Below are 22,934 nucleotides of genomic sequence, written 5' to 3'. Positions count from 1 at the left end.
ATCTAGATTTCGTTTCAAATAATAATGATTGAGCCCCCGCTGTCTACCAGACGACATCTTCAGTGCTTCCACATCCGTGATCTTTCTAGGCTGAATTTGCTCTTGCTGAATAATGTGAAGATCAGCAAAGTGCTCTCATGTTACATTAAAAAAAAAAAAACCAAACCCTTTTATGTTTATACTGATTATATTAAGCCATACAGGAAAAAAGCTTTCTTTCTTTTTTTTTTTTAAAGATTTTATTTATTTATTTGAGAGAGAGAGAATGAGAGAGAGCACATGAGAGTGGGGAGGGTCAGAGGGAGAAGCAGACTCCCTGCTGAGCAGGGAGCCCGACACGGGACTCGATCCTGGGACTCCAGGATCATGACCCGAGCCGAAAGCAGTTGCTTAACCAACTGAGCCACCCAGGCGCCCAGGAAAAAAGCTTTCTAATTCATTTTTCCCTTAAAATATAAAACAAAATAAAATGGAAAATGCATGATAACCCATCCTTTTAAAAAAAATTAATTAGTTAATTAATTTTTAAATTTTATTTATATATTTATTTTACCCATTTATGTTAACCCTGTTTGAGATGGGACCCAAAAACATTTCAGTTGAATCATAGTGACTTAAAATCTGAAGTATAAGTATCTTTTCTGAGGAAAAAAAAATTACAAAAACCAAACTTTCAAAACCACCAAGTCTGGAAACTGGATGAAGTGGTATTTCGGTATGGCTGCTTAATGGACTCAGGCAACATTTACTGCCACCTAGTGACCAACACTGGCATGGCGGCTGGATTAAAATTTTTCTATGCTTGGGCAAAAAAACTTTCCATGATTTTGTTTTCTGAAACAATGATATGAAATTATTGTTTTCCAGGCAATGAGATACCGTCTAAATTACATAAACAAGCTGCATGTGATATTTCCACAAGGAGGGGGACTTTGTTCTCTGACCCAGTTTCGGTGACATTTTCCCAAAGAAGCTGTGAAAGGAAGGCACAGGATCTTCTCCTATTGACCCAGATTATATCCTTAGATCAAGTGATTCAGAATTAGTTGAGATATATTATATTGTGCCATGGCTTCCTTTATGTAAAATCCAGGTACATTCTAGATATTTCCACACATTCTTTCCCACACACTAGCCCACTGCTTTTTCCTAACACATGAGGCCGATCTAGTAAGGTGTCATTTCTTTTTTTTAAGATTTTTTTTTTTTTAATTCATTTGAAAGCGAGAGAAAGAGAGAGAGACAGAGAGACAGAGAGAGCACAAGCAGGGGGAGCAGCAGAGGGAGGGGGAGAAGCAAACTCCCTGCTGAGCAGGGAGCCCGATATGGGGCTCGATCCCAGGACCTGGAGATCATGACCTGAGCTGAAGGCTTAACCATCTGAGCCATATGGTGTCATCTCTCAGAGATGTGGGGACAACTGTGTTCAAATGAATTCATGCATTGTTGCTAGGCAGACTCAGGTGGCAGGAGTAACAGGTTCATAGGCAACCCAAACACCGACCCCGTGTCAACTTTGGCACAAGATGTAAAGGGTTTGTTGGTTTTGCTGAGACTCTTGGAAGAAGAAGGAGAGCAGCAGAGATAGCTCACGTTCATGGAGTAGTCAACATGGGCCAGGGGTCGCGCAGAGCGCAGGCAGACGAACGATCTCCTTCTAGGTACTTACTGAAAACTGATGAGATGATCATTTCCTACTCTTTGAAACATCTGCTGACTATTTCTAGACTTCTGGGTAAAAAGTCCAAGACTTCAGTGGTAGAAAGACAGAAAGGAAAGAGCGTTGCAACAAGCAGAATAATTGGGGGAGAGCGTTTGTAATTGCTCTGGGTATGAAAATTGGCATCTCAATATTTAGCAGAAAATAACCCTGAGTCTATCAAATGAAAGGACTGGAAAAAATAACATCAAAATTGGGGAACATAGGAGTCACAGAAAACACTGCTCAAAGAACTAAATCCTAAATAAGCGAATTAACTAAAGTTAATGGTTTTGCATTATCATGGATTTCAATTACCCAAGTGATTTGTGTGTTCAGTTACCACAGATAATCGGAGAGCCTGTGCAACAGAAAATCACATCTGGGGTCACTGCAAAATGCCTACAGGAAGCGCCACTGCCGGAAGTTGCCACACCTTGAGTCTGAGCAAGAGTCCCCAGGGGTGGGTTGAAGCTTGCTGCGCTTTCGGCTCTACCAGTCCAGCTTCAGATCTGCCTTGCTCCATACATATTTTCCTCCTCGCTTCAGAAACATCTTTTCATCAAATCCACTGAATTTGATAGCTTCTTCTACCCCGACATCCAGGATCGACTTGGAAGGGTCCTTCCGCCCATTCCTACAATTCAAGAAGCGCATCTAGGAAATTCAAGACAGAAAGGGGATAATTTTACATAATTTATCCCGTGAAACTCAATTTTGAGGATTAATCCAGACTGATTTTTGATAGTGCAGTCAGTTCAACAAATATTTATTGAAGGCTGTGGGCCAGACACCATACTGAGGATGCTGACCTCCTTGAAGACCCTTTCTCTATTCAAGTAGCTCACCTTAACTAACATAAACACATTAGACCAATTAAGTGCACGACAGACCGAATTATACACATGCTGCAGCAGGTGCATGTCCCTCCATGGGGGAGGGGTGACGTTCAGAAATTGTAAGCTGGAGAGAACAGCGTTATAAAAGCACAGATGCATGGAGCAGGGTGGTGTCTTTGGGAAATTGCAGATAGATGATATTGTGGAGTGAAAACGGTTCATGCATAAATATATAGGCATAAACTTAATAAAAACTTCTTTTGAGAAAGGGAGAAAGAGGGATAAGGAAGGAAGTACAAAGGCAGGCAGGCACCAGGTCAAGAAGGGTCGAATATGCCCTGTCAAGGGTCCCAGTTTTCACCCTAAACTAAACACCTTATAGGCAGGAATGAGGTCTTCACACTTCTTCTGAGCTATGTCACTAAGTATCTTGTAGGAATACTTGTTGAATCAAAATGTTAAATTACCAAAAGCAAATTTTGCTTCCACTATGTTTGTGGCAACTGTGTGGAGACCAGAGAGTTTGTGGAGGAATCCCCAGCCAATCATGATACTCCAAAAATAAAAAATGGGGTGCGGAAGGGGGGCTTAGTCAATCAAGCATCCAACTCTTGATTTCGGTTCAGGTCATGATCTCAGGGTCATGAGATTAAGCCCCGCTTAAGATTCTCTCTCTCCCTCTTCCATTGACCCTCCCCCTCAGCCTCCCTCCTTGCACACACACACTCTCTCTCTAAAAATAAAAAATTAAAAAGACAAAAATAAAAATAAATTCTGACTTTTCATTTCTAACTCGAGCCCACATGCTGAACATTAGTGCTTTCCCCTTACGCTCCATAAAGGAAGCTCATGTTGAGAAACAATGAAATGGTTGTGAAGCATCATTGATTAATTTAAAAATAGGAAAATACCAAAAGTCAAAATAAATATTTCTCAAAACACCAAATTCCATGTATACATTAAAGCCATTGTTCTTGTTGGAGCTCATTTCTTTGTTTTATTAAAAAAGATTTTATTTATTTATTTGAGAGAGAGAGAGAGAGCATGCACGCACACACAGAGGGAGAGGGAGAGGGAGAAGCAGGCTCCACCGCTGAGCAGGGAGCCTGCCGTGGGGCCCAACACCCAGGACTCCAAGATCATGACCTGAGCTGAAGGCGGGCGCTTAACAGACGGAGCCACCCAGGCGCTCCTGGAGCTCATTTCTTAGAAACAGGTCTTCGAATGGACTTGTTCGTCCTATACTAGAACTATTGGCAAAGATTTACGAATCTAGCCCCCTTCCCCCAAAAAAAGACAAAGGAAAGAAAAAAGTGATTTGTTTTTCAAATCTGAGAAGGGGTAGGTTTTCTTTTTTCTTCGTAAGGCAGAGGTGTAACAATGCTATCAGCGGTTTGGAGAGAGGAGCTGTAACCAACCGCTTCTCACCAAAGCCAAGACTTATCAGTCAGAGACGAGCTGGCAGCATCCGAGGTGTTAAAGGTAATGTGAAGTGGGAGAGGACCTCCCTCCAAAGCACCCTGGGATCCCACTGCCGGGGAACTCCCAGCCCAAGACGGCACGACAGAGGACTCTGCTTTCTTTGCAATGTCAGATTCAAGGGGATATCCACAGATCCATCGCCGGGGGTTGGTGCAAATACAGGGCCCAGGTTCAAGCAAAGTCCTGCCCACGTGCTTAGCTCGGAACCCACCCAGTGCGGGAAAGGCTCTATAATATGAACGCTAATTGGTGACGATAAAAACATGAAATGCTGGGTCAGAAGATAAATTGGGACCGGTTATGCTCATTATAGCTCAACTCTGGCATTGCGGCTTAATTAATTTTTTCTAATTTTTAAAATTCTTCTTATTTTAAAAGTTTTCAAATTTTATAATTCATTACAAATACTTACATACTCATCCAGAATAAGGTAGGAATCTTTCATCTGCAAAAGAGAAATTAAATACAAATGTAGTTTCAAGTGTATTTTTCAGTACGCGCGCTCAAGGGTCTGTCTCACAGCGTTGGTATATTTGTGCTTTATTACTTCGGGATTCTACGCTTCTTATATCCCTTGAGTGGCTTTGGGTATGTCCCTTTCAAGGCGATCGATCCGCTGGCGCCCCCATCCCCACCTAACATACATCTGCAGGGGCATCTGTCTGTGTCTGTTCAGATTCTGGAAGCTGCCAGCAGGCCGGGTTCTCTGCCCCACTCTGACAGCTTCCCTGACAATGAAATCCCCAGGCTAATTTCCCCATTTGCTCAAGCTGTGGGAGACCCTTGTTCTGTATTCAATATTCCCAATGGCTGTTCCTACCCTACACAGAATTTCCCCCTTTTTCAATGTGTAAAGCCTTAATGCTATTCCCTAGGAGCTTACCTGAAGATTTTAATGTGACTTTCATTCCTTGTAACTAGCTATACCTTCTATAGGTATATGGGAGGTGTACCTATCCTCCTATAGGAAGCTGTCCCCGCTCAAGGCTGTGTCCTTGGAACAGCTCCCATTGTGGGAACAATGGGTAGACGCATGGTCCAAGGGCAGGGGAGGGAGAAGGGCCTCTGAAGCTCCTTCAGAGGTCCCACAGCTGGAAGGTGACTGCACCCCTCCCATCCTGCCCGCTGAACCCTCTAAAGGAACAGTGTGTGGACCCCTCTGGGCTAGAACTCCCTGTTTGGAGTCAGTCTCAAGGTGTGATGATGAACCAAGCAATGTTTGCTTCATACAACCTTCTGGTTAGACTCGGGCACCAAACAGGACACCTCTTTGTGGCGGTCTAAGAATCCTTCAAATTCCTCATCACTGATAACGAATTGCTGCGCTTCCCTCAGAGCATCCTCTCCAGAATTCTCCCCCTCAATCAGGAGACACTGGAAGACCTGGAAGATAAGGACGGTGTTTGCTTTGCAAAGAGCCTCCCACCATTTTTACCCCAAACTTCATTCCCCTAGACCCAGCGTCATCTCTTCTAAGCAAAGAAGACTGCTCTGACTCAGGAACAGTCTAGAAAGACATTGCTCTGGGGCCCTCAAAGTGGGGAAGTGCCAACCATCCAAAAATACAAAACTGGTCTAGTGTTTGTTTGATCCAGTCTGATAATCTAATTTTGCAGAACACCAAGTAACAGGTGTTCATTGCAGGGAATATGGACTACACAAAAGCATCAAGAAAATAAATCATTTGTGATCCCCAAACCAAGAAACAAGTATTTTCAAAATGTTGTTTCTGCTGACTTCAATATATCCTTATTAAGGCCTCTCGACTATGTAGTTTATTTTGCAGTTAATATACCAGGACAGTTTCCCAAAGCCAATAAGAGTCTTCCAACATTCTTTTAAGTAAATAATTGTGTATGTGTGAATGTATTATTCCCTCATAAGGAATACCATCATCTGAGAAGGAAAAACCCTGTCCCAGGGACCCGCTCAAGGTGGTACGAGATGGCAGCTGATCAAACACACAGCCAGCACAGAGCCCGGGTCTGTGGGGTTTTCAAGGAAGGGGGTGATTATACATAGTGTTTAATTAACATTTTTGTCAGCTTAGAATTAATTGTAAAATTCCCTAACCCTTGCCTTCTTTGCTCACTCTATTCTCAGCCCCTTCCTCTGTGCTCCCCAGTCCCTGCAGACCCTGGTCACACAGTGGTTTTACTATTTGCTTTCATGACTGTCTTGCTCAGTAGGCTGTGAGCTTCTAGGGAGGGGACACCCCTCATCTTTGTCCCCACAGCACCCAAGCCCAGTCCAGGCACAGGGTGGCGAGAGAGGACTAGCAGGGAGGTCAGAGGAGGTATCCACACGGGTTGGAAGCCCAGGCTGACTTGAATATCAGGTGGGTGAAGACACACGTGGGCTTTTCTCCCGGTGACTTTGGTTCCAGAATCTACCAGCTTGAAAGGAGCATGAGAAGCAGAATGGGAGGAGGGTGGTGGGATTGTTTGGGCAAGGTTAGGTGGGGCCAGCTCTGTTGTGGCTACAGCAAGCCTCCAGGTGACAACCAAGCCCTCTGTTTAGGAATACTATGAGGGCCCTTCCCGCCAATGCGTGTTCAGTGCTGGTGTACTGTTGACGGGCCCGGGAGCCCCGGCCCTCCCATGGAGGACGCGGCCTGGGCCGCCCAGGCACCTGACCCGAGGGCACTGATTTTCATCGGTTTGCAGTCTGCAGACACCCGTGATCTGAGGCGAAAACTGCTCTCCAAACAGGCAGTAGCTAATCTGCTCCCTCCAGAAAACCCAGGATTTTGAACAGGCAGTTCTGGAGTGAATCAGCAAGTGGGAGCCACAGTAGGAGTTATAAGACTGGAGAAGAAAGCTCTGAGATCAAGAAGCTACGAGGAGCTCCTCGCAAACCAAAGCCAGGAGGAAAAACGTATATACATATAGAGAGAAGCTGAAAAGAGAATAGGGAGGAAAACAGTAACAGCAGAAGAAGTGGGACAGAGATGGGGGATCAGGGAAGAGGAGAGTGATGGGCAGGTGGTTCTAGAAGGGAAGTCTAAGAACCTGGAGCCTAGCCTCTGGCCCTCGTCCATCCCCCCTCCTGGACCACAGCCTCTGTTCCTCTCAGCACTCCTCTTTCTTTAGCTTCTCTCCAGTTCTTCTCGGTAGGGCTTGCAGGTCCAGGAAGCTGCTTATTTTAAAAACAGTTCCCTGAGTTGATTCTGAAGAACAGCCAGGGGTAGGAAACTTTAATGAAACTTTAATTTACTGTTATTTGTAAGTGTCTGTACATTGTGGGTGCTATAAATATACCTTGAGTTTGAACTTCAGACTTTTTAGTAGCTGATAGAGGGGTTAGTCCTAAAGCACAGATCTTGGCGAATTCACTTCGCCACAACTTGGGGATAGTGTTATTTAATATCTTCTTTTTTCTTTTTTTAAGATTTTATTTATTTATTTCAGAGAGAGAGAAAGAGTGGCGGAGGGAGAAGCAGACTCCCGCTGAGCAGGGAGCCCGATGTGGGGCTCGATCCCAGGACCCTGGGATCATGACCTGAGCCGAAGGCAGACGCTTAACCGACTCAGCCACCCAGGCGACCCTGCCCCAATATCTTCTAATAATTCAATGAAAAATGTATTAATAGAATTTATGAAGGACATTTATCCATTTATGAATAAGCCAAGAGTTTTAAGAAGAAATCTAGTCTTATTAGATATATATACATATATTTATTTTTTTAAAGATGTTATCATATTTAATAAATACATACAGATTAGGTTTTCTAGGTTTTCATATTCTTCAGAACACCTCCAAGCACTGACTGTATCTTTTTTTTTTTTAATTCTATTTTTAAGTAATCTCCACACCCAACATGGGACTCGAACTCACAACCCCAATAATCAAGAATCTCATGTTCCACCGACTGACCCAGCCAGGTACCCCCTGACTATATATTTTGACCTTTATCCTCCCAACATTCCAGAAGGGAATCAGTTCCAGTTTTTAGAGGGGAGATTGAGACAAAGGGAGTGTAAGTAGTTTAAAGTTTAAGAGAGCTGGAAGAAGGACCAAGGACCCGGTCTCCCGGCTGGCTCGGTCAATCCAGAGTCCTCTCTCACTTGAACATTTCGGGTTTCAGTCACAAGTTTTTTGCCCGAACATTTTCTGAATTAACTCAGCAAAAGGGACACGGTACTTACTTTCCAGCGGACAGGGTTCAGGGCTTGAATCTGTTCCCTCATATCCTCGTCCACATTGAATCGATTGATGACAGAATTTATTTTGAAGGCCACTCTATAATCTCGACACCACGCCCTCAGTTTCTGAAGATTTTCCACGTGGTTCTTCTTTCCTTGACCACGGCCGATGAGGACATTGACTTGCTCATCAAAGCTATCACAGGAGATGGCAAGGATGTCCAGATACTCACCTGAGGGAAAGTGAGCACCTTTAAGCCTTTCCATTCAAGGACCAAAGCTTTTAGGCCATTTATATCTCTTTATGATAAAACACATCTTGCTTGTATCTAAGTTTTAATGTTTAAAAAGACTTTTCCTCATACCTGCAACACTCACAGAAATGTGAATTATACTTGGTATTTGTTTAAATAATCTTGAAAAACAATAAATATACACATCATGAGGTGATGGAGATACTCCCATTTGACCAACCTAAAATGGCACTTGTATGTGTCTGAGTGTTTATTGGCACATTTAAATGAGGTCCTTCATTAATTGCTACATCTGAATTATATCCCCTCCTCCTGCTCTCAGACTGTCTTGTAGGAGCCCTTGTGAAGAGAGAGTTAGCACAGCAGATCTGTTTGCTGAGTCCTCACCAGTCTCTAGAAGAACATGGAACTATGATGGAGTTTTGGCCAATCCCTGCATGTATGGCCACCAGAATGTTCTCTATGTTTCCCATTGATGATGTGTCTATGTCTGGAGCAATGCGGCATGTTTAATCAGCTCGTCAAGAGCTTTTGGGATTGGTGAACAAGGTTCACGGTGTACCTGGTTTTGTTGTCGGGAGTCCTGAGTTGCAGCTGCCATGGAAGGGTACCCAGCAGTATGAGCCTAAGTGACCAGCACTCTATAAAAGCCTCGGACCCTAAGACTCACATGAGCATTCCTAGGCAAAAACATTCCAGACATGTCCCTATGGTTCACTGTGCACGTGAGAAAGCACATCTTGTACGTCCTGGAAGGGAAGGACTCAGAAGCCCGTGTCTGACCTCTCTGGACCCCTGTGACGCCCATTCCCTACTGGTTCTGCACCGCATCCTTTGCTCTGATGAACCTTAGCCATGAGTCTAATTGGCTACTGAGTCTTGTGAGCACTCCTAGAAAACCGCCAAACTTAGAGAGATGGCAGTTGATCCAAACGGCTCTCTTGGTCCACTCAAGCTCACTGACTCACCCTTGGTCCTTTAAACTGGAGGTGGAAGACTGGAGGCTTACACACCACATGGTTACACATAAACACTGCTGTTGTTTTTCCCTCATGACATCTAACGATATTTCAAATTATTTGCAAATATTTAATTGGGAGATTGAAGATAGAACGTAGATTTCAGAATATGACAACACTAAGCCTACACTCCCACAGAGGATAAATGTCAATGGAAGCTCATGACTCACTGGCTGTCCGTCTGTCCACTATGAACAGAGCATGGTGCTTCTTATTCTTCATGGCCTCCCACTTGCTTATTATCTCCCTACTGAAGGGACTGAAGTGGGTTTTTCTTCTGCACCTCCAAATTCACTCATTCACATGGCCTCTCCCATGCCAGCATGTGAGCTTCTGACCCTGGATGCAGTGATGCCGCAGGACCTGTTCTTCATACCACACTGGGCATGAGAGCCAGGGTTGGAGGGAGAGCGCGGCTTGGGGACACTGCCAACAAGCCTGACCGATTCTCCCCTGCTCACACCGTTCCCTAAGCCTTTCTTGCCTTTCTGAATCTGGTTCCCAGAGTTTACTTGGAAGCTTCTGACCCCATTTCACTTAGTGACTCCCTTCACAGACGTTTTGGTTCTCACACGTCATCTTGTAGTCTTCCCTGGTTTACCTTTCCCAGAGACTTCTGAATTTGTCTTCTTGCTTCACTTTCATCAGATGGGCTGCCCCGCCCTCATCCACAGTCTCCCCTCCCCACTCCCATCTCTCCGTCATCTTGGGAGGGGTCAGAGACTTCCTGTGAGCAGCCTCAGTAGAGAGTAAATGCAACCCCTCTTTCAGTGATGTCAAGGCTCCAATAGCTCATACAAATTAGAACAGAAAACTGTGCTCTAAGAGTTATCACTGTCTCCTAAAAGGACAGTAGTAATAACAGCTAATATTTTCCACTGCTCCCTAAGTTCTGGGTACTGCTCCAGGGATATCTATCGCATCTATGGAAACTCAGCTGTAAGGGAACTCCACGGTCTTAGGATCCATGGTTCGCCATCCTGGCCGCAGAATAGAATCCCTTGGAGCCCCCCAAGTTGGTTCTGATATAATTAGCCTGGGATTCAGTCCCCACACAGATACTTTATTTAACTTTCTTCAGCAGCCAAATATGTAGCCAAAGGTGGGAAAGATTGTTTTAGTCCAATTGCTTCATTTATGAGACTAATAAAGTGATAGTTCCTTTAATATTTAAAAATTAAACATTAGTAGCAAGCCATAAGGTAGGGGTTGTGGAACTGTGTCAATGTTCCTTGCTAGCAGCTAAGCTAAAGCCATAGGGCTCAGCACCTGCTGAATTGGGACGCATAACATAGTTGTGCTAACATTTTGTTACCTGTCTTGCCAACAAGTTAGTCAACAAGTATAGGGCTCTAAGTATAGAGCCCCGCAGAAGGAAGCCTCCTAACTGCATGCATGGCTTGCAAAGGGATTTGAGTTTGGTGTCTCCTCCCTGCCCCACACCCTGCTCCCCGTGCCCCCTGCTCCCCCAGCATGCCTGGCCTAAGGCCCCGGATGCCCGGAACCAACAATCATAGCAGTGGCAACTGCAGCGTGATGCCAGGAAGCTCACCGTAGTTCTGGAACCAGCGCTCCCGGATCAGGCTCCCGTTGCTCACGATGCTCACGCTGGGCAGCCGCAGCTCCTCTTTACAGAACTGCACCAGCTTGCCCAGGTACTCGCCCCGGTCATGAATAAACGGCTCTCCGCCTGAAAAGTTTATCTTCTCCATCCCTGTGAGAGGTAGAACATGGATCTTTCCTTCTGTTCTTTTTTTATCCCACTGCACAAACACCCCTTATTGTTTTAATGACAAAAGTAATGTTTTCTCAAAGTAACAAAAAATGAAATGAAAGCTGCCCATTATCCCCAGCCCCCACCCCCCCACCCATGGCTCCCCATGCTCCCCACAGGGTTTGGCAGGGGGGAACAAACCATGTCCATAACCCAGGGCCTAACCTTCTCCCCTGCTTTAAAATAGATGCACTTTAGGGGCGCCTGGGTGGCTCAGTTGGTTAAGCGTCTGCCTTTGGCTCAGGTCATGATCTCAGGGTCCTGGGATCGAGCATCGGGCTCCCTGATCAGCGGGGAGCCTGCTTCTCTCTCTATCCCTTGCCCCTGCTTGGGCTCCCTTTCTCTCTAATAAATAAATAAAATCTTTTAAAAAATAAGAAAATAAAATAGATGCACTTCAATGTAGGGAATCAGTTACATGGATGGATGAGACAACACAGAGATGTGCAGGAACCCCCCTCTGCCCCATCCAGAATGTTCTTGCTTGGGGACTCTCAGCCTGAGACACCTCGGCACGCTGCGCTGAGGGGGACCCCGCCCTCTCCCACATGCTGGATGCCTCTTGGCCTGGAATTCTTGCCCTTTGGAAAAGCCCTTAGCAGTTTCCTGAAAAAATGCAAAATATGAATCAAGATGAGAACTTACATGTTTCCAAATGCATCCCTAAACATTAGTTTGGCCAGGTATAGTACTCTGGGTGAAGTCACTTTGCCCTCAGTATTTTAAGGGCATTATTTGCTGTCTTCGAGGTTTTAATATTATTGTTCAGAAGCCTGATAACACCTTGATTTATAATCCCTTTTAAGTGCATGGCTTTTTCCCTTCTAGAAGCTTTCTTTCCAATGTCCCCAAATTTCAAGGTGATGTGCCTTAGCAGAATCTGTCTCTATTCATTGTTCTGGCCACTTGACAGGTCCTCGGTCCAAAAATACAGCTCCTTCTGGTATGGGAAGTTTCTCATACTCTTTGAGAACTCCTACCTCTTCTCCAACGTGCTTGTTTCTCTGGAGGTCCTATCACTGGTCTGCTGGTGCTCCGGCTTGTAACCACCAGACCTTCCTGCTGTGTCTCCTGCGTCCCATTTTTCCAAGACCTTGTCTTTTAGTCTTTCTATTACAATTCTAATTTTAGAAATCCCAGTTTCCGTTCCCCAGACTCTCCCATATCCTCTTTACTTACCATCGCATTGCTATTTCTCATACGTAAATTTTCTCTCATCTCTCTGGGATTATCAGTTACAGATGTTCTGAAGTTTTCCTATATTCTCTTTGCTTATTTGTTTTGGCGTCTGCCTTCTATTTCGGTGTTTCTATTCATCCTTTCTTATTTGAGTGACGCATAAAAGAGCGGAAGGGAATTTCTGTGATTGAGGAAGAAACCCCTCGATGGAGGGTTTTGCTATAGAGTGACAGAGAGAGAAACTGACTTATTCACTGGATTTTGCCCCACATGCTGGGAGCCTTGGTCTTTTCTCTGGGCCATTCTGTTCTGCTGGAGAAGACTCTTAATCTCCTGCTATGCCATACCCCCTGGCTGCCTGCACCCCAGAACGTGGGCTCTCACACCCAGCAGGCAGACTCTCACTCCCCGGTCTTCAGTATGGTGCTTTTCTTCTCCCTGCTCCCCCCGGGGTGGCTGAGCACAGCCTGGTGGTCCAGATTCTTCTGAAAATATGCCCTCTGCCATCTGCAGGACTTGGGGAGGGCTCTCCTCGTGGTGGGGGCAGCAGCGGATCTGCCTTCGGCCTGTTGTCTCGCTCCTGCCTCACCCCCTCCTTCTTGATCAGTGCTGTACTTCTGCATGATCAGAAGGTTCTCGTCTCTGAAATGCTCTGCATTCCACGGGCAGTCTGGTGAACCTCTGGCAGCCACCGCCCTGCCGACCCGTGCTGAAGGGGTCCAAGTGCCATCAGTCAATTCCAACAACTCCATGTTGATTTCTTTGTGGGTTTGTTACCCTGCTTTCAATGATTCTACTGGAATTTTAGTGGAGCGAATGAAAGATTGGAGGGAATGGGGAAATTAACTCGAAGGTCCACAAGAGTGTGAAATTTGGAATTTATACAGTGATATTATCATAGTGGGATTCATTTTTAATTCAGTTCAGTTCAACTCAGTTGAGCAAGTCTTTATTAGATGCTCTGTACTAGTGGCCACATCAGAGTGGGTCATTTCCAGAATGAACGCGGGATCAGTAGGCAACTGGCTCTGCTAAGTGAAGTTTGAAACCCCTGCTTCACTGGACGTTGAGGATGCGGAGGGCACAGGCACCAGACAGCATGCTCAGATTAGAGACAGAAGCCAGAGCATGGCAAGAAAAGGACCCAGGGTGCCAAGCCGCAGAAACACAAGCCCATGTGAGATCCAAGGAGGAAGCCTGGGACCCGTGAGAGCAGCAAACAGATTTGGTCACAGGAGCGAAATAATTAGAAGCACTGACCAGACTAGCAGAGAGGCCTGGGGGAACTTACTAAGGGCCAAACAGCACATCATGCCATAAAATTCCCCGAGAATGTTATTTGTTAACATCCGTTCAACAAACTTTGTACCTACTAAGTAACGAATACTGTGCTTAGAAATTTAATTTGTGCAAATTCACTGTAGCATAGCTTTTAAAATGCTGTCCTGACTCAGTTTCGAGGTCCTGGCTGACGGCTGGTCAGGTCCTCTTCTTGAGCAACCAAGGATGTCAGCACCCCAGGCACCTCATCTACGAGGCTCTCTCTCGGGGCCACTGTCCTCCGCCCTCTGCCTCCCAGGGTCAGGTCTTGGACAACCGGGACAGCCCTTGTGACCACAGCTTGCTGAGATTGTTCAAACTAGCCCGTGCTAAGCTGACTTTGCCTCCCTATGTGTTCCTTCCTCGAAAACCACGCCGATGGGTCACGTTCACAGTCCCCTCCCTTCCTCACCCAGGACTTCCCGTGTGGCGACTGGCGCCCTGACCAAGGAACTGTGAGTAACAAATTACACATCTCTTTCCAATTTTTCTCTCTTGATCTGCATCTGGCCTCCCCATACCTCACCCAAGGTAACATGGTTCAGGCAAGCATTTCATCCTGAAACTCATTCAGCAAGGAAGGAATTACTATCCTGGTTTTTGGCTGCAGGAACTGAAGCTCAGGAAGGTTCAGTGATTTATTCAAGATTGTAAGACTAGGGGAAAAAAATGGAGCTAGGATGGATGCCGAAGCTCCACAGCCTTCTATCTTTGTCAGTGGGGTTGCCCTTCATCCCAGCTCACCCAGAACAGCCCTGTTTTATAGCAGACCAAATGACATCTGCTATTCTTTTCAACACTGGCTTTCTCACTCAGATGTGTCTATGACCGGACAGGGATCAATTCCATCATCTCACTACTGAAATCCAACATGCTGGGAGCCTGCCTGTGTGACTGATGGTGATCATCATTCAGTAGAAACATCATTATCACCGAAAGTGTGGTGGAATAGGGTCAGATGAGCTGGAGAAGGTGATACGGTGTATGGGCCTGCAGCCCTTGATGGGTTTGAGGGGAAGGTATAGAGGGGGTGCAAGGCATAGAGCATCGAAGGAACAGGATGTAGGTGCGTAGTAAAGATCTTAGACAAGCAACAATTACTTCACAATGATGTTAACTTACAAGGAGCAATCGTATTACAGCACGGATCAATATCTGATGCTCACAGTGGCTAAATCCTATTCCGTCTTCTTCGTGTAAAAGCAAGAGAAGTAAATAATATATTGTAGAAGCATCGTCTGCCTGAGTAGTACGTTTTAAATATAATTCACATTTAACTTTACATTTTTAATCATCACCGAAATAGATTTTCCTCTATTAGCCAGAAATCTCACTTACGGGGCATATGACTTATGTTATACCTCGATCATTTTAATTGACTTTATTTACTTAAACCTGAGAAATCATTATATTAGTGATAAATGTATTAATTATAACCATTATAGTTTATTCTCTATTTAAAAACACCTGAGCATTCACTTATTTGTGCCATGTCGTAACTTTTTGAGGTTGTATAGGCATTATCTGTTTTTTTTTTTTAAGATTTTATTTATTTATTTGAGATAGAGCAAGAGTGAGAGAGAGAGAGAGAGAGAGAGAGAAAGCGTGCACAAGCAGGGGGAGTGGCAGGCAGGGGGAGAAGCAGTCTCCCTGCTGAGCAGGGAGCCCAACGTAGGGCTTGATCCCAGGGTCCTGAGATCGTGACCTGAGCCCAAGGCGACGCTCAACCCACTGAGCCACTCAGGCGACCGGTATAGGTGTTATCTTGATTATCTACATTTTAAGGATTGTTAAACTGCTATTCAGAAAAGTTAAATGTCTTGATAAGTCTCACAAGTTTTAGGGCAAGAGCTCAAACCCTGGCCTTGTGAGTCAAGAGTCTAAGTTCTTTCCACGACACCAGACTTCCCTTCATTCATTTGTTCATCTATTAATCCATCTCTCCAAAAACATTTACCAAATCTAGAATTTACATTCTAGATATCCTGCTAGGCACAAAGATACATAGAATGCTAAAATTCCACCTTGGAACTCAAACTTTTTGGGGACCCAGATGTTAAAAACAAAAAAACAAAACATAATGGTATAATTTAAAAAGTGCTCTAATAGGGGGCGCCTGGGTGGCTCAGTCAGTTGAGCGTCTGCCTTCAGCTCAGGTCATCATCCCAGGGTCCTGGGATTGAGCCCCATGTTGGGCTCCCTGCTCTGTGGGGAGTCTGCTTCTCCCTCTCCCCCTCCCTCCCCACTCGTGCTTTCTCTCTCTCTCTCTCTCAAATAAATAAATACAATCTTTAAAAAAAAAGGTGTTATAATACATATTTGTAACAGGCGCCAAGGGATCACACATGAGGGAGAGAGGACATTCCAGAAGGAGAAGACAGCATGATCACAGGCTTGACTTATGCAGGTGTTGGGGGAGAATGGGTGTAATATGATGTGCCTATAGCATTGGGCACTTGAAGCATTGGGGTGGAGGAACTTGATGTCCCAGTGGGGGTAGCAGAGACAATTATATGAATTGCAGCAATCCAGGTGAGAAATGGGGAGACCCTGAGCTAGAGCCCACTGGGAACAGTGAGGTGGGTCTATACTTGGAGGAACAGCTGTGGATGATGGAACAAATGTAATGGAGAACAAGATAAGTCAGACCCAATGCAGTGCAAATGGTATAATTTCATTATATAAAGTACGAAATCAGGCAAAAAGTATTGTCTGTTAGAAGACAAACTCATGGTTACCCTGGCAGGGGCAGGGCAGTGGCTGGAAGAGAGATACTTCTGGATGCTGTGATGTTCTCTTTCAAGATCTCAGTGCTGTTTATGTGGATGTGATTACTTTGTGAAATTTGTCTAGCTAAACCCTCAGGATGTGTGCAACTTTGGGCATGCATGTTATACTTCTGTAAAAAAAAAAAAAAGCTTAAGCAAATTGAGAAAAAGTCGGTCAGGTTGCTGTTACTAGTTTAGCTGGAGCTAAACAGCATGATTCAAAGTAAAAGACTCAAACATTGCAGTTCTTTTTTTTTTTTTTTAAGATGTATTTATTTTAGACAGAGAGAGGGAGGGACAGAGTGAGAGAGAGAATCTCAAGCAGACTCCCCCCACTGAGCGTGGAGCCTGACGTGGGGCTTGATCTCATAACCCTGAGATCATGACCTGGGCTACAACCAAGAGTCAGACGCTTAACCGACTGAGCCCCCCAGGTGCCCTTCAAATATTGTAGTTCTTAAGTCAAAGTTTTTGTTTGTTTTCAACTTTCCTCATTAACAATTTCTGGAAAGCCCCAATCTATCAGTGCTTTGGACAAATTCAGAAAATAGCACAACTTCCCAACCTGTCTCCTGGCACAAGCTGGGTGCACTGGGAGCCCGGCAGGTGCACAGACTTCTGCTCACTTGGAGGCTACAGGAGGGATGGGTCTGCCTCCCTGCTGTCTGCGCCAGCCAACTCTGGTTCCGAAGGCCTAGGCATCCACCCAAATTCACCCTAATACTCCGTCGCAAGAGGGGCTGGGGAGCATCTCAAATTCTGCAGGAGCTCTCCCACCTGTGCCCGCCCCCAGCCAGTGGCTGCACGCTGATTCCCTCCCAGGGGGGGACTCACCGGCTTCCTGCAGCAGCCGCAGCCCTCGCTTGGCCTCGGCCAGGGGCAGCACAAACGATGTCTTGGCCGTGTGGAAGCAGAAGCCACACTTATAGTTGCACTGGCGGATGAAGTGGTAGTTGACGCTGGTGGGCGTGGTGGGCTGGTCCGGGCCCTCCTCCTCCTCCCCTCTGCCCTCCTGCAGTTCACCCTGGCCCAGCTGCAGCGGCCAGGTGCTCTTGCCCCTTGCCAGCCAGAGAGCTGGCCTGAGCCAGAAGAACCAGGGGACCACGCTGCCCCATAGAGAGCTCAGAGGCTTCCTGAAGGCGCTCAGCAGCTTTCCAGCAAAAGCGATGGGCACGAGCATCCACATGGTGGCCAGGTGCCCTGAAGCTGCACTGAAGCTCGGGACTCAGTTTATATATGTGCTGGGGCAGGTTATCACAAGGGCAGGATGAACACATCTCTGACTCACTCTCCACTGAGCTCAAGTTTCGATTTTCCTGTTCATGAAAATGAAAGTTGGAACAGGGCCAAGACCCAAGGCTCAGGATCAGGGCTGGGCATCTGCCTCTCTCTGCCTCACCTTTTTTTAATTTTTTTATTCTTATGTTAATCCCCATACATGACATCATTAGTTTTAGATGTAGTGTTCCATGATTCATTGTTTGTGCATAACACCCAGTGCTCCATGCAGAATGTGCCCTCCTCAATACCCACCCCCCTCCCCTCTAGAACCCTGTTTGTTTTTCAGAGTCCATCGTCTCTCATGGTTCGTCTACCCCTCCGATTTCCCCCGCTTCATTCTTCCCCTCCCGCTACCTTCTTCTTCTTCTTCTTCTTCTTTTTTTTTCTTAACATATATTTCTCTGCCTCACCTTTCACCTATCTCCTGGGTCAACAGTAGCCTTCTAATTGGACACAGATCAAGACCTTGCTCTCTGTCTGTATCTCCATCTAGAGCAGCAACTTGGAGAGAGATACAGGCACCTCTTCAGATGTATTACTCACACATGATACAGCATGCAGGGGCTCTCCCCTGGCACCTTACCCGAGGGGGGCCGCCCTGACAGTTCGTTATGGAAGTCAAGGAATGCAAAGCATGACTGACCTGTGCAGGCTGAGGACAGAACCCATTCGCTTTGGGGCCCCTTCCAGATCACAGTCAGAATGCACAGGCACATAATAACATTTACACTTAATCTGCCTTTAGTTATTCATCTTATGTATTTTCATAGTGTTGAAATGTAGACATTTATGTTTTCCTGCATATCTATTTATTTAGTTTATTTTTTAATAATCTCTATACCCAGCATAAGGCTCAAACTCATGACCCTGAGATCAAGAGTCGCTCCCTCCTCCGACTGAGTCAGCCAGGTGCCCCATTTCTATTTTATTTTATTTTATTTTTTTAAGATTTTTTATTTGACAGAGAGAGAGCACAAGTAGGCAGAGGGGCAGGCAGAGGGAGAGGGAGAAGCAGACTCCCCGCGGAGCAGGGAGCCCGATGCGGGGCTCGATCCCAGGACCCTGAGATCATGACCTGAGCAGAAGGCAGATGCGTAACCGACTGAGCCACCCAGGTGCCCCTCTATTTTATTTTTAAAAGACCATGGGAAGGGGCACCTGGGTGGCTCAGTCAGTTAAGTGTCTGCTTTTGGCTCAGGTCCTGATCCCAAGGTCCTGGGATAGAGCCCCGCATTGGGCTCCCTGCTTGGCGGGGAGTCTGCCTCTCCTTCTCCATCTGCCTCTCCCCCAGCTCATGCTCTCTCTTGTTCTCTCTCTCAAATAAATAAAAGACCACAGGAAAATCAGATGCTTTTCTAAGATGGATCTTTTTTTTTTTTAAGATTTTGTTTATTTGACACAGAGAGAGACACAGCGAGAGAGGGAACACAAACAGGGGGAGTGGGCGAGGGAGAAGCAGGCTTCCCGTGGAGCAGGGAGCCCAATGTGGGGCTCTATCCCAGGACCCTGGGATCATGACCTGAGCAGAAAGCAGACGTAACAACTGAGCCACCCAGGCGCCCCCCTAAGATGGTTCTTAATTGTCAAGAGTTACAGTGGCTTCTTCCTTATTTTTACCGTTTCTTAGAAAGCACTGTCAAATTTTGTGCTGAACTTTTTTTCCTTCAGCTGTCTTTAATCAGAGTTGTGTTTGAACAGGTAGTCTTAAGTTCTCCTGAGACCTGTGGAAAGTTGCAACAGTCCTAGTGGGGAAGCTTCTGAAGCCGTGAACCCAGCTCATCCTTTACTATGTGATTTTGGTAACTTATATTATTTCTCTGGGTCTCCATTGCCTCGTCTGTAAATCCAGCTGTCTTGTGGGATTTTTTGGGAAGACTGAAAATTCTAATGCATGTGAATCACATAAATTGGGACAGTGTATGGAAGACTCTAAGTGTCCAGTTAGGGTTAGCTATTGTTTTTCTAGTAGTGTTATGTTCTGAATGGAAACAAAGATGATTTTCATTTTACTTAGAAAGGAAACTGAAAGCAAATTCACCAAAATAGCAAGGCTACATGTAATGATTTCCAATTATGCACTGGTGGATAGAATCCAAGTGCTTGAAATCATCTTAGCCAAAAACATTTCGAAATAACACCATGGTACGATAATCAAGAAACACTTTTTTTTTTTCTTTGCTAGATCACATGTATATGAAGAAACAAAAACCAAGTCAGTTTTCATTTCAAGTCAAAGCAGCATGGGACAGAGGAGAGCCAATGTAGGCTTTTCAAGCTAAATATTTTAAGATTTCAATCCTAGTTCAGCCAGGAATGTTTAATTTTGGGTAAACTTCTTTACCTGCCTGATCTTGTTAACACATCTGGGAAACATGGGTATTAATATCACACTCACAGAGGGCATTGTCAGAATTAAATGACCTAACGTATATTAAGTACAGAGAGGGCTGCTTGTATAATAAATTAGCAATAGCTAGCCCACAATCCAGCACTGGGTACCAGGCATTGCTCTGCACTTTGCATGTACTAACTTCTTTTATAGCTGGGGAAACTCACGTCACACAGGGAGTAAGTGTCTGAACTGGGATTTAAACACCTGCAACACTGCTCAATGATTGATCATTATTAGCACATTATTTTATTATTTGTTCCTAAGTCTGTTCTAATGGGACCAGTTTCTTTTATTCATTCATTCACTCATTCAGGCATTCTCTCTTTCCTTCCTTCTTCTTTGCTTCAACAACTGAGAGCCTCCTATTTTTTAGATAAAATATTAATATGAAAAAAATAGAAATAAATAAGTCAAAGTCTTTCCCAGCAAAGAACTCACAAAAGTCCTTGAACAGATGTTCTATTCCTTCCAACTTGTCGTTTCCCATTCATTTAAGAGTAAGTTTCAGGAGTGGTAAGACTTTCATAATCAAAGTCATGGCTTGCGCGGGCCCAGGGAGGGATTTCTTCTTCCAACTGCTCAAAACGGGGATAGGCTGGAGAAGGTACAAGGCAGCCCCCTTTAGGCTTTCTAATCGGGACTCGGCCATCTCTAAAGGCATCCAAATGCAACTGGAAAACAGCCAAATGTCATCACCATTTCTCTTTAGCCAGAGACTTTTTTCTCAAAACACCTGCACATCCTTAATGTACTCCATGCTCCCTGAAGTGGGCCATTTCCTGCAGGAATGTCCCAGCAGTGCCTGCAACCCATTAGCAGATGGTAGAATCGGTTCAGTGATTTGCAATCATCATAACATTTCTGTGGTAAATCTACTGATACATACTGTACATCAGTACCATATATCAACTACTATACATACATTGAAAGGTGCACAGTTCATAAATGCACGGCACAATGAATTCTTGGCAGAATGAACACACATATGTAATGAGCATCTTTATCAAGAAATAGAATTTTACCAAGAAGTCTCCAAGACCTTCCCCCAGGCCCTAAACCCTACCTCCACTCCAAAGATAACCCTGTCCTAAAAACCATACTCTAGGTTACAATAGCATGTCCTCTTTCTGCTGGGCTTCTCTCACTCATTGTTGTGTTTGCAGACTTATCCACTTTGCCGTGTTTAGCAGTAGATTGTTAATTTTCATAGCTCCCATTTATTGATTTCATTGTTTAAATATACCACAATACATTTAATTATTTTATTATGATGAGCATTTGGAATATTTTGCTATTACACCATGCATTTTCTTGTACATATCTTTTCGTCGACATGTATGTATGCATTTATGTTGGGTATATACCCAGGATTGGAATCACTGGTTCATATGGTGTATGCGTGTTCCCCTTGAGCATATACCTCCAAAGAGTTTTCCAAAGTACTTGAACCAATTTACACTCCCACTAGAATACTATACATGTGAAAACAACTCTGCACACTAAATGCCCCAAAGTGAGATTGCTCACAGAGAGTAAGAATGATCCTGTACTCAGAGAGCTAAAAACATCTTAATCCGATTGCTCCTTGTCTATTAGCTCATACTTCAACCACATATCTATAATAGTTCCTGTTTGTCCAAAAGTTGTATTCCTTCCAGAATTAAACGTACACGCATGCTAAATCCAAACTGCTTCAATTACAAAGTTTGTTTGCCCTCAGTTCATCTAATGTTTTTCATCTTTATCTCTTTTCTAAATGTTTGAGTTTTCCCCATTGGATTTTTGTTTTCAGTATGCTCAGTTTTTTATGAAGATTTTCTTTATTTGTCAGAGAGAGAGAGAGCGCACAAGCAGGGGGAGCTGCAGTCAGAGGGAGAAGCAGACTCCCTGCTGAGCAAGGACCCCCCCCCCCCATGCGGGACTTGATTCCAGGGCCAGGCGATCATGACCTGAGCTGATGCGGGACTCGATCCCAGGACCCTAATGGCCTGAGCCGAAGGCAGACGCTGAACCGACTGAGCCACCCACACGTTCCTGCTTGACAATCATTTTCCAAAGTATCAGCTGTTGAGTGAAAACAAAACATCTGAATAATTGTGTGAAAGCTGCTATACCAAGGTGCGGGCTTCGGGCTGACACAGCATGCCAGGACCAGCGAATTGGACCCGAAGGCAGGCCTTTATTTGGCGCCCCTGCAAATCTGGCGATACGTCCTAGTTTGCGAGTCAGCAAAAGAGGGGGGTAATTCCAAGAAGAGGGAAAAGCGCTCCCTGTTCAGGCCTTCAAAGCAGCCCATAGGACTTGGGTCAGAGTGAGGGCGATACAGCGGGTCAGGTGGAGGCTTCAGGTCGAGGAAGGGGCCAAGGGGTCTGCAAGTCCCGCCCGGGTCAGGAGTCTGCGCCGCACTGAAGAGCCAGAGAGGGAGGGAGGGCGGGGGACAGGGAGAGAACGAAGCTAAAAGGCAGAGCTCGGCGCGCGCTGTCTCCGGGACACACTCCCATACACACGCGCGCGCGCGCACACCCGGGACGTAAACAACAGAGGAGGAACCAGCGCCGGGCCGAGAGCACCCTCCGGGTGGCAGCCGGGACCGCGCGCGCCACCCGCGGCCGCCCCCTCCCCGCCGCCGCCGCCGCCGTTCGTGGGCGCGGACCGCGAGCGGGCAGAGGGGACCGAGCCGCAGAGGGCGCACCCAGCCCCGCCCCGCCCCGCCCGCCGGTCGCTTAACTTTCGTTTCCCCGGTGGCGGCCCGAGAGCGGCGGGGGCGGGACCGGACGAGCCC

General features: G+C 45.7%; 1 protein-coding gene across 1 annotated transcript; it reads right to left on the bottom strand.

The window, feature by feature from the left end:
• Positions 1 to 1,319: 1,319 nt before the first annotated feature.
• On the bottom strand, positions 1,320 to 17,679 carry RSAD2 (radical S-adenosyl methionine domain containing 2). The gene is made up of 6 exons (XM_021697547.1): positions 17,314 to 17,679; positions 10,991 to 11,152; positions 8,169 to 8,398; positions 5,254 to 5,403; positions 4,433 to 4,465; positions 1,320 to 2,356 (listed from the first exon to the last, which is right to left on the bottom strand). The coding sequence occupies exons 1-6, from the start codon at positions 17,663 to 17,665 to the stop codon at positions 2,192 to 2,194; spliced, it is 1,092 nt and encodes a 363-aa protein (XP_021553222.1). The 5' UTR covers positions 17,666 to 17,679; the 3' UTR covers positions 1,320 to 2,191.
• Between the last annotated feature and the right edge of the window lie 5,255 nt (positions 17,680 to 22,934).

The sequence above is a fragment of the Neomonachus schauinslandi genome, chromosome 10 (assembly GCF_002201575.2).
Source record: "Neomonachus schauinslandi chromosome 10, ASM220157v2, whole genome shotgun sequence".
Taxonomy (NCBI): Eukaryota; Metazoa; Chordata; class Mammalia; order Carnivora; family Phocidae; genus Neomonachus; species Neomonachus schauinslandi.
This window is presented reverse-complemented; position numbering and strand designations above follow the sequence as displayed.